The sequence below is a fragment of the Neopsephotus bourkii genome, unplaced genomic scaffold, assembly GCF_033783945.1.
Source record: "Neopsephotus bourkii isolate Nb327-2 ecotype Australia unplaced genomic scaffold, CSIRO-AGI_Nbou_v1 NB_1493, whole genome shotgun sequence".
NCBI classification, from domain to species: Eukaryota; Metazoa; Chordata; class Aves; order Psittaciformes; family Psittacidae; genus Neopsephotus; species Neopsephotus bourkii.
Genome location: NW_026901969.1, coordinates 5065391 through 5077613, shown reverse-complemented (window position 1 = coordinate 5077613; position 12223 = coordinate 5065391). Strand labels below are relative to the sequence as shown.

At 36.8% G+C, this 12223-nt stretch overlaps 1 protein-coding gene across 4 annotated transcripts in view; it reads left to right on the top strand.

The window, feature by feature from the left end:
* Positions 1-12223, top strand: part of SYT1 (synaptotagmin 1) — a 352054-nt gene that overhangs the window by 216282 nt on the left and 123549 nt on the right. For all 4 annotated transcript variants that reach the window (XM_061369381.1, XM_061369379.1, XM_061369378.1 and 1 more), the window contains one exon: positions 6375-6563. In XM_061369381.1, coding sequence (XP_061225365.1) covers positions 6392-6563 — 172 coding nt within the window. In that variant the 5' untranslated portion in view covers positions 6375-6391. The remainder of the gene's footprint in view (positions 1-6374; positions 6564-12223) is intronic.

The window sequence follows — 12223 nt, the reverse complement described above, 5'->3', positions numbered from 1 at the left end:
GGAAGCTGAAAGGGAAGCATGTAGATTGTGCCATGTACTAGAGGATTTGCCCTTTTCCAATGTTCACAGTGTCTATATCCCTTCCAAAATACTCAGACGTTTTGTTGTTGGCTGGGCAGATAATTTCCTGTGTCATTATATGGTTAGCATTGAAACATGCTCATTGCAGGGGGGGTGGTCTAGATGATCTTTAGAGGTCCCTTCCAGCCCAAACTATTCTGCGATTCTGTGGCACGTTATAATGATATCAAGTAAAATGTATTTAATGTGACCGGGAACTAAAAGAGGTGCAGGGGTAATTCGAGGACAGAGGGATTGCTGGGACATTTGTTATGCCTCCACAGCAGCAGAGACAGGACACCTGGATTCCCTACCATATTCTTCATCAGAACATTTTTCCCCATGAAATGTTGGGCCTTTTCTAAAGCAGTACTAAATCTGGATTGCATTGTCAGCCTTTGTAGTAGTGGTGAAAAGGCTGTTTTGATATGACATCTTAACCATGACCTTCTGTTCTTCTGAAAATGTAGTTACAGACCCCTTTTTGTAAAAAGCCAAGTAAGTCTCTTTTCTGAGCTTGTCTTTGAAAATGAATGTCCATTAGTGAAGCTAGAAAGATAGTGTGTTTCATTAATAGGAAGACGAATGAGTAAAAAATGCATTATTAACATCCCTGAATACTCAAATCTAGGAAGAGATAGTTTATTGTAGATATCTTTAGACATCTGGTAATGTTCTCATCGTCTTAATGATGAATTAATTTCATCAAAACCAGTCTAATGGAATAGGGTAAATTTTCAGTGTGGTATCAAACCTTTCTCTGGTAACACTGCATGGACGTATCAGCACTGAAAGCTAATAGTTTCTTTCTCTTTCAGTGCACAGGAGCTGTAAACAAAAATGACAGAGGAACACCCCTGTTGTTAACATGTGATTTTTTTTTCTTTCTTTCTTGGGTACATTTTGTGATTCTATTCCAAACTGGATATAACTGCTGAGGTGAACACATTTGGGGTGCTGAAAAGTTAAGGTGTTTAGGAAACGCCATTTAACAATACACATTCCTATTTAAAACTTTGCAGGCTTATTGAGGTACGGTGACTAGCTCTATTACAGTTACAGCATTAAATATTGATAGAATGGTGAAGGAATGGTGACAGTTACCTCTGAAAACTTACAGTTCCTCACAGTAACACTATATTTGTGTGCTTTGATAGATTTTGTTAGTTTTAAATTTTGGTATGGTAGAAAATTTGAAAGGCAGCAAGGTAAAAGGATATTTTCTGGAAATTCTCTCACTTGGAGGGAATGATTTGGTCAGCATGTGATGTCTGACCTATTTGCTGTCTCACTCCACACAGTTTGTATTTAGCAGTTAAGAGGAATGAGCAAAATTAAATTGTCTGTAATCCGCCATGCAGAAGGAATGTCATCAGCTTTATTTCCATGAGATTAAGTATTCACTAAGTAATTTTGTGTACTATGGTATACCCACAGAGAAACAATATGGTTTTGGTTGTGTGTTGGTTTTTTTTTCTCCTGTTTTTCTTTTTTTGTTGTTGGTTGGTTGGTTGGTTGGTTTGGGCGGGTTTTTTGTTGTTTTGTTTTTGTTTGGTTTTGTTTTTGTTTGGATAAGTCTATCGAAAATCTCCCCATGATTTGCTAGAAGATGATACACTACCCTGAGTTTTGCTCTCATTCGAAATCCTGAAAATCACCCTTTCACATGAATCACTCTGAGCATACCACAGGGTTCACATTAATTTCTGACTATTCAGTTTATATTTAAAGTTTGGTGGGGTTTAGGGGATTTTTTTTTTTTTGATTGGTTGGTTTTTTGTTTGGTTGGTTTTTGGTGGGTTTTTTTTTGTTGTTGTTGTCGTCATTTGTTTTGGTTATAATTTTGGGGGGCTTTTTTTAATAATTTAAACAAGAAAAAAATTCCCACGGGATTAATCCCACCCCATGTTGTCTACATCTCACTTTGTATATGCCAGAATGTTTGCAAGGAGTCTGTTGCCCTTGGAACATATCCTTTAAATTCTGATTTCGAGAGTCTACTCCATGTAATGTGATCATCCATGTCTGAAATCTTAGTCTCCTTTACTCCTAAGAGTAGTTGCTACTTTACTACACTCTTAAGTGGTGCTTTCCAGCAGGACTCTCACCTTCCAGATCAATATCAGCATACAAAGACGGTCAGCTAATACTTTGTATCTCTTGTTTCTTACAAATCTCCAGCGTGCATTGGGAAATTATGTGGGTGCCTCATTTTCAGAGGAAATTCCATAGAAATTATATTGAAGTTTGAGCTGATATAGTATTTTTGCTACTGTTTCTTGCATAGGTAATGGAAGGTTCTAAACCCCTGACCTCCTCAAGGGTTCAAATCATCATCTCTGGATTTTCAGTCAACACTTGCTTATTTCTCTATAGAGACAGCAAGCATTACTTCAAATTATTCCATGTATTTGCTCATTGTTTTGTTTCACATGCCTTACAGTGATTATATGGCACTAGTATGGATGGGCAGTGGTACACCAAAGAATTGCCATGCTTAGGGAATATAGTTTACTCTTTTATAGAAGCATGAAAATGAAATTGTACTTTTATTTATGACTACGAATGTACTCTTATTTATGGCTGCACGTTGCACATGAAACATGTAATGTTTCATATGTAGCACTATAATCATTGTAGTGAACACTGAACTGGAAATCATAATTGAATGCTATGACATTTCATTTTTCAGCCTACAAGAAATTTGTGCTTGCAACTACCATTTCATAAATGGCAGGTAATCTCCTAGTATTTTGTAGATCTTTACCTTCAGCAATCACTATGGCATTAAAGTAACCATTTTGTTGTAAAAGGCCAATTTAAGTCCAATTATTCGGTATTCTTCAGTCTTTAATAATACCATAATGTTTATACCATTATTGTGAAAAGCAGCAGGGTTACAATAACAGAAGCCATCAGATGTTACCTTTTTAAGGGAGTGGGCATGTGCTCTTCAGAAAATTCTTTACTGCAGAAAGCTTTTGCAGAGACAGGATTCTTTTTCAGCCCGTTCACACCTATTTAAAATATCAGGACAGTGTCATTAGCGTGTAAAGGTCAGAAGGCTCTGTGGAAGGTCTCAAAGCATTTGTTCATGCCTCATTAGATGTAGTGGTCTCTAAGGGCGCTGGGATTCTACCAAGGGTTGTTCCTAGAGATCAGAGGAATAATCTGTTTTGTTATTTTTTCCTTTTTTTTTTTTTTTAAATAAATGAGAGTGTAATGCTTCAAATTTGTACTCCTAATATATTTTCAAAATACAGCTTCAAAACTGGAAGCAAATAAATTACATTTTCCTTAATTTTTAATTAGCTGAAAGTCATCACTGCAAATTGTGTCTTCCATTACAAAATAAAATAGTCAACTGCCAGGCCTGAAATAATTAAGCAATATATTATAATTAAGCAATTTAATTTTGATTTAATTATGATATATCATGCAACTTGTCTTCTGATTTAACTGACATTCATTGACAAAATGCTATAATATAAACCAGCACTAATGTTTAAAGCTGATGGCTCTGCATGTTTTGCTTCATAGTATTTGGCATTCATCAGAGCATATGGAAAAAGTCTTCTAGTCTAGGGGAGCTAGCATTTTATTTCATACTACCCAAATTATGCTCTAGATGTTTTTCCCGATCGTTATTTTGGGAGGCAAGTGGGAAAGTCTGCAGATACCAAACTTCAGCCAGAGTTTATGGATATTAACTGGAATCTTTCCATCGATTTCTGTCTGCTTCAAATAGTGAACTGCTCCCATGTTGTTACTACAGGCAAATAGATAAGACTGCATGCTTATGAAATATTTATGGAGCTGCATCATATACATATTCTGTGTCAACATGAACATGATTTTATATTAGGCTAGAGATCGTGAGGGCAAAGGCAGAAGTGATGAGCAGGCAGGGAATACTGCTTCATTCAGTGCTGCATCAATAAAATTGCTGCAAAATATCCATTAAACAGCTTCCTCGGAGCAAGGGCACCCCCCTATTTAGTTAAAATCTCTTTCATTGTATGACAGTATTAGAGAATGGCTTGTATTCCATACTATGTCTGCAAACCCCTGTTTTAATTGCAAGAATGGTGAGGGTGATATAAAAAGATGCATTCTGCCTGCAGTCAGGTCTGTGTCTGCAGGTCCTCATGACTGTGGGCTCATGGAAGTAAAGGTGAAGGACAAAAAGTCAATTCTTTTCTTGATTTAGTGATTTGAGTACTCTCAGCAACATCCATGAAAACAGTCACAAGGCATGAAAGCTTTCAATATGATTCATCATATTGCATGAAGTCAGACACTCTTATGCCCCTTTAATTTTGATGTGTTGCCTTTTTCTCCTTTGGTGATGTTTAAATTTCTCAGCAAAAGATCAAAGGCCAAATGTTTATGTCTGGGCTGAGAGCAATTGTACACTCAGAACAGTAATGAATATTTGTTATCTCTCAAACCCTTTCACCCTCTGGTTTTCTGAAGAAAAACAGAATGATTATTCAGAGCAGTGATACTTAGGATGCTGCAGAATATCAGAACAATGTGTTCAGAAACAATATATACATTTCAGCCAACCTTCTTTTGCTAGCAGAATCACTTTGTGCATGTCACATCATCTCACCTTCACCCCACTGGCCCGAAACTCTTTGCTTTGTAATTGTGGTATGTTGACCCTGGCTGGACACCAGGCACCCAAGAAAGGCTCACTCCTCCTCAAGTGGACACAGAAGATTAAATGTAACTAAAAACTTATGAGTCAAGATACAGGCAGGGAGAGATCGCTAATTAGCATCATGGGCAAAACAGGTTCAACTAGGGGAAATTAGCGTAATTTATTGCCAAACAGATCAGAGTAGAATAATGAGAAATAAAACAAATTTTAAAAACACCTTCACCCCTTCCTCCCTTCTTCCTGGGCTTAACTTTACTCCCAATTTTCTCTGTCTCCTCTCCACCAGCAGAGAGGGTATGGGGAATGGGAGTTGTGATCAGTTCATCGTACATGGTCTCTGCTGCTCCTTCCTCCTCAGGGGAGGACTCCTCACACTCTTCCACTGTTCCAGCTTGGGGTCCTCCCCAGGCTGCAGGTGGACATTGGCTTCACTGTGGGCATCCATGGGCTGCAAGAGGAGATTCACTCCACTGTGGACCTCCATGAGCTGCAGGGGCACAGCCTGCCTCACCAGCACCACGGGCTGCAGGGGAATCTGCTCTGGCACCTGCAGCTCCTCCTTCCCTCCTTCTCTACTGACCTGGCTGTCTGCAGAGCTGTCGGTCTCACATATTCTCCTTCCTCTCTCCCAGTTGCAATTGCTGTCATGCACGTTTTCCCACTACCACCACCACCACCATCACTTACTGATGGGCTCAGCCTTGGCCAGCAGCAGCTTCATCTTGTAGCCAGCTGGCACTGGCCCGTTTGGACCATTGCGAAGCTTCTGGCCCTGTACCCAACCACTGCACAAACCTTTCCATGGAAACCTGTTAGAGTAATTTGCATTCAAGGTTTTGATAAATGCCCTTTAAACAACATGAAATTAAAAATATGCTGATGTAGGATTATGATTGTGACAGCTTCTCAGGTATTTAAATATGGCTGCATTTAGATACCCTACAGATGTCATAGTTTCATGAATACACTGAGACATCTGAATAATTTAAGAGAATATTGTCAGTAGCAAATGTCACACAAAGTAACTGCAGGGAAAATTGCCTTCAATAAGTGTAGATAAAAATGGATGGAAGCCAATTTCTGTTTAATATACAACTTAGTTAAATAGGAAACAATAGGGTTTTACTTTGAGAAGAAATCTTGAACTGTTTTTATTATAACTTTATCACTTTATTTATCTTATAAAGAAATTTCGGCTATGATCCACACCTCTGTAGCACTCACAGAAAAATAATTCTGTAAATACGCTGTGAAATTTGCACGTAGGAAGTGGTTATTACCCAATTTGCTTACACTTTCAGGCTTGAAGGGGAAAATGTAAATCTGCATGAGAGCTTTACAGTAATTTTGAAGTTTCAAATTCAGCAGTTCAAAATGCAGCACCATTGGAAAAGAACTCAAAGAAATAAAATTATCTTGGCTGAAATTAACCCTGCGAAAGACTTCATGTCTTTTCTAATAAGTATTTTATGAAGAACATGAAGCAATATGCTGGTACAGTTGTATTTACCCAGTAAGCATGAGCACCAAGTGATATTCTGCCTATTTAGTCATTTGTTGATGACAGATCCATTCCAGTGACTTTATTTTTTTTCTCTTTTTTTCTTTCTTTTTTTTTTTTTTTTTGTTTATTTATTTATTCCAACAGCTTACCCAGGGGTTGCAATGGTGAGTGAAAGTCATCATGAGGCCCTGGCAGCACCGCCAGCTACCACAGTAGCAGCACCTCCTCCAAGCAATGTCACTGAGCCAGCTAGTCCCGGAGGAGGGGGAGGAAAAGAAGATGCATTTTCTAAGTTAAAAGAGAAGTTCATGAATGAACTGAACAAAATTCCACGTAAGTAAAACTTGATTGATTAAAAAGCTTGTGTTAGCAGATTAGATTTAGTTTGAGATTTTCTTCTTTGTCAATTCTTTGGACAGCATGCTAAATGTTTTCTAGTCAAAACTAGAAAAATCAGAAGGCAAACCTGGTTTAGTAAGCTACTCAGAATTAGGTGGAGAACAGAAAGGGTCAAACTCATACAATCTGAGTCAATTCTTGATATGTCATTGTTTTGGTAAGTTTTACTGATGATTTGTTGCTGAATCATCAAAACTGGAATGGCAGAACTTCACAGTGGCCATGGGAACAATAAGTAAATATTTCCTAACTTTGGGTTTCATGTTTATGACAAATGTGTGTGGGCGTATTATCTTATAGCAAAATTTGGCCAGAACTCAAAAATACTGGGAAAATAAGGGAACTGTATATCTTTGGGGATTAGAAAATGTGAAAGTGTGAAAATGTCTTTTAAGCAAGGAAATAGCTCTAATACATCAGTAATATATGAAGATAGCCATGTTTTTCCCACTCAGAATTCTGAATTCTGTTAGATCAACCATAATATTGTTTGCATGAGTTCCTTCACTATTCAGAACAGTTTAAAAGTATCAATATATATTTCTGTGAAATCAATAGGGTTAAAGTCAGCAGGGTTCTTTTGGTCTGTAATAGAAAGTATTGATTTAAAGTTGAATCCTCCATTTGTTCACATATATAAAAGAAATAAGCATTAGCGTTTTGCTCTTGTCTATGATAATTCTAAGGTTCTTAAATCTGTTTGGTATGCATTAGTATGCATACACTGGTATTAAATATACAACTAATTCAACATTGACAGTGTTGTTTCATCTAATAAAGAAAAAACCTTTTTGTTGCTGACAGAAAAATTACCTAATGATGCAAGCAGATAATTTTGCCACTTTTGTAGACATGAAGGTGAAGGCTGTGTGTGCGTGTCTGGTTTAACAGCAGGCATTACAGAGTCATTCAGTCTTTAATAGTTTTTACATCAGAAGAATAAGGAAATGTAAAATATTTTCAGGGAAGTATTTTAACATATGTAAGGGCTTTCATTTTTAGAAGGCTATAATTTGTGTAACGAAATGTTGTGTGACTGATTAAAGACACATAAGAAATTAAATTAGAATATTAATCCATTTTTTTAGTCTCTGAAATGGATCTTGGCAATCTGGCAGGTGCGGTTTTTGCAAAACTGAGAGCAAACAGCTTTGCTCTGTCACTCGAAATTCTCACTTGCAAGAATAGAGGTGTTAGAGTTGTAAGAAGTCCATATGTCATTAGATAGGTAATCTGCACAGTCCAGTGCAGACCGAACTGAAATGATATTGCACGGTGATACCATGGGAAAAACAAAACCACTAGAAGAAAAAATAATGGAAAAAAAAAAAAAAAGACCCTGAGGGACAAAGAGCGCTTGAAACACTGTCTTTTATTTTTTATCTCACCATGCTATGTAAATGATGTAGATGAAACTTTTATGTAAACATTCTTTTATTTTTAAACTTTGATTTTAACCTAACAAAGGCGTGAATGGTTTCCAGTAGGAGAAACTCTGTAATTGGCAAGTCTAGGTAAAGGTCTATAGATAGAGAAGGACTTTGAATGCACTACCTCACACTTTTTTAAAACAACAGTGGAACAAGTGGAAGGCTCAGTCTGGCAGATCTTTCCATATAGAACCGAATAAAACTTTTCTGGTTTTCTGTTCATAAAAACAAACAAACAAATAAAAAAAAAAACAACCTTTAATGTTTGTTGACAAACATGTACAAGGCCTTAAGACAAGTCTTACTTATTATGAAATGCATATAAAATATGGTACCTTGTGTTGATAGTGAGACCAGAACGTATTGTCCCCATTTCAGAAATCTAGACTCTTATCTAAGATCATGCAGTAATTTTTTGGAGAAATAAACCTGGGGCAGTCACAAATCCCATGCCAATTGTCTAGTCTCCTTCTAGAGGCTACAGATGTGTTTGGATCTTCCCAGCATCTCCATCCCCAATACTGGGACTGTTTAACATGACATTCTGTTGTATATATTTATTTTTTCTAAATTTACCATTTCAAGAAGAAAGTTAAATGTTCATTGTGTGGGTATTCTTAAATACTTACAATCATTTATAAGCTAACACTAACAGATCACCAAATAAATTTATAGGCTACCTCCAAAATATTTGGGGCAGAGGGGAGAGGAGACCTCATTTTCCTTTTGGAAGATTGTAACATTTCCTTACTATTTGTTTGGTTTATGCCAGCAGGGAGTTGTCAGCAAGGTGTTGTTAGCCCATTGCAAAGCTGAGGATTTGTAGTAGAAAAACTGTCAGAACTTTACCTCCTACAACTGGTTGCATTTTTTTTTTTTGTGAATCTCTCTTAAAACAGAGCAGAATGTAAATTTTTTCCAACCAAATAATTTTTATAGTGCTTTTCTAGGGATTTCTTTCTGTGTGAGAGAGAATAAATGTGAACAGGCCCCATTGGTACAGCATAGATGTTTGGGTGTAGGAACACTTCCAAGAGCATGGTCAAAGTGAAGAGCTGACCCCAAATCTTACACATGGCAATGGAATGCCATAGTCAGCAAGTTCTCTAACCTCTGCACATCAGTGACAAGCCTGTTTTGTAGTTCATGTACTTTCTCATTTTAAACTTCCAAAGGTCTTGGTTCATCTCCACGTGACAGGGAAGGCTTTGAAAGTTTAGTAGTTACTGTGAAAGGTGTTTTTTTTCAGTGCTCTGTTATCTGTGCACAAGGGAGAAATCAGTTGCCTCTGCCTAAGGTGTCTGCGGATGGAAAATAAATCATGATGCTTTACTGGATGTGTAACAGGATAGCACAATACGTACCCATATTGCAATAAAGCTCACCTGCAATCAACTTGGCTGGAGTGATAGAAAAGATGAGCTATGCTAGGGGCTGATTTATATGTAGTTTCCTCTTTCTGTTTTGGGTTGGTTGGTTGGTTGGTTTGTTTTTCATAGAAATTGCATAGTTATGCTTACATTAAAAAAGCACATTCAAATAGTGGAATACATGATGACAAAAATAAGGGTACAGCAAACTGCACCCAACTGAGTAAATACTGTTCCTATCACATGGCTTACAGTAAAATAGTAATCTTTTCAGAGTGCTATGTTTTGTAGAACACACAGAACTCACAAGTTAGTCTAATAGTCTACACATAGTTAACTAAATAAAAATATCAGGATTCATATGAAGAATTCACTTTGTAAAACTGTAAGATATGGTTTGTGCAATTTAAATTATACTGATGTTTCCTTCAATAATATGTGCACCAGAGAAGTCTTATTTTGTCAAAAACTGCTGAATTTAATAGTTTGAAGAAATAAGTTCCAGCAGGGGGGTCCGTTTGTATTAGTATACATTTATTTCAAGAGTAGTGATGCAATATGAAAATCCAGTTAAATTTTTTATCGATGCAAGAAGAAATATTGGCTTTTTTTCATTGACTTGTTTCTCTTAAAAATAGAACATACTCCACATTTTTCTGGTGGGACAGTGTAGACTTCCAAATCATTCAGTATGGTTATGTCCTAACATGTGCTTCACTTGAATAAAGAAAGTGGGATCATTCTATTACGAGTCAGACAATTAAAGCACAACAATCCTGTGCATTACTGGGGCATACCTGTGAAGAATTCTTTTCTTCGCTATGTAAATCCCTGCCTTTTGTTTATGAGGGGCTGATTTGCATAATCACAGTACAGTTGTTTTTTCCATAATTGCACTGTGTATAAGAGTCACTGTGTTTTAACTGGTCCTTATACTTTCCTTCCTAATTTATCTCCAATCTACAGAAATGTTAAGCTGTTTACCAGGACAGGAAAGTCACCATTTCTGCTTTTACACTTTGCATTTTAAACACAGTAATTCCAACACCTGAAGAAAGGTATAAAATGAAGCAGATAAAACGGCACACTTCTGAAAACTGTGTTAAAAGACTTTGTAAGATACACTGATTCTTTCCCTCCTCCCTCTCACTGCTCTTCCATCTAGGCCTTTGTCTGCAGTCTAGGAAAATGTCTGCCATACCTTTACATTTACATAGCAAGAATATGGGAATGCAAGACAGGAACAGCTTTTGGCCAGAGACTTTACATGTCAGGATACTGATACTGACCAAATGCAAATAAAACAATGTCAATCAACATTAGTTTACTTAATAAGCATCTTTGTAAAAGGAAAGTGTTGTGTTTCCTTACACATCAAGAACACGTTCCTCTAGGAACAGAAGGCCTCATTCGGCCAGCAAGGTAAATGAAACAGGAAAAAAAATCCAGTATATATCTGACTAAGTAATGTCATTAACGTTATATATAATGGCATTAATGTTTATGGTTTAATATTGAATAGCCGTAATAGCTGAACACGCTGAATCCAGGGTAACGTCATTACCTCTATAATAGGAAGTTATTGCATTTTTTTAATGCTGTCTGCTTTCTTACATCGTAACTGGATGAGAAGTTACATGTCTATACCAACCTGATTCTGAAACATTCAGCTGTCTTGCAACTCTGTTTGTCCTCAGCAGCTGGTGCTTAAAATCCCTGAATTTGATTCATTGTGTACCAACTGACTGATAATCCACCAAACCAGGAGCTCAAAATTGTGTGATGATTCAGGCTAAACCCTGATGTTCTCTGCAGACTTGCTTCATGTTCTGTTTGTAGATATTCAGAGAAAGGTTTATTTTCCTCTCCTTGGCTTAGTGAATAACCGTCAAAACAAAACGGGACTGGAGGCTATAGGGTGAACTGTAATAGAAAATGTAAAAGTAACTGTAAGACTCAGGTCTGTTTACATTCTAAATAATAGCTTAGTAAGCTGAGGAACAGAGTTGTAGGTATTTTGGTAAATAAGCAAATAAAATAATTCTGGATTTATATGTTTACCCATTTAAGTTAATGTTTCAACATTCAGTAGTCATCCTAGACCCACTTCATCATTTCTTTCTCCCTCCTGCTCTCTGCTGTTCTGCCCTTCTGCCTTTCTTGACTGACTGTCTGAAGTTGTTCAAAGAGTTCTTAATATCCTCTATAAATGGCACTAAAGTTTATTTCATAATTTTTCATTCTTATTTGGCATCAAGATTATCAAGAAGATACTTTGAAATTTGAGAAATTGAGGAAAATTGATAAATTCTTGCATAGGGTTTTTCTGAAACTTAATTTTTATGGTGCTTCCAGCTTGATCATTTGCGGAAAATAAATTCAGGCTGCTCATTGCACTGCTTCTCCTAATGGCTCGTGGAGTACCGATGTCACTGGCACAGGGAGGAGAGGGGGCATTCTTCTCTAAGTTCATAAAAAAGAAGCAAAATGCTGACACTAACGTTTTCAGATTTCAAAACTGGATTAATAGAGAAACATACCATAGAACAGAATAAAGTTCTGAGCAATAGCTATTTTTTATATTTCCATGGCACATACCAGTGTTAGTCATCGCCTAAGATCTTATTAGGTTAGCTGGCAAATAATTGACTCTCTCCCTCAGAGACATTTCTGTCTAAATATAAGGCAAGTAATAGCTGCCTGTCTGCAGTAAATGAGGACTATGTATATGTGTGTTCATATATATGTAAGTACACACATATATTTGTCAATACTGAAAGCACTGATCTCAGTG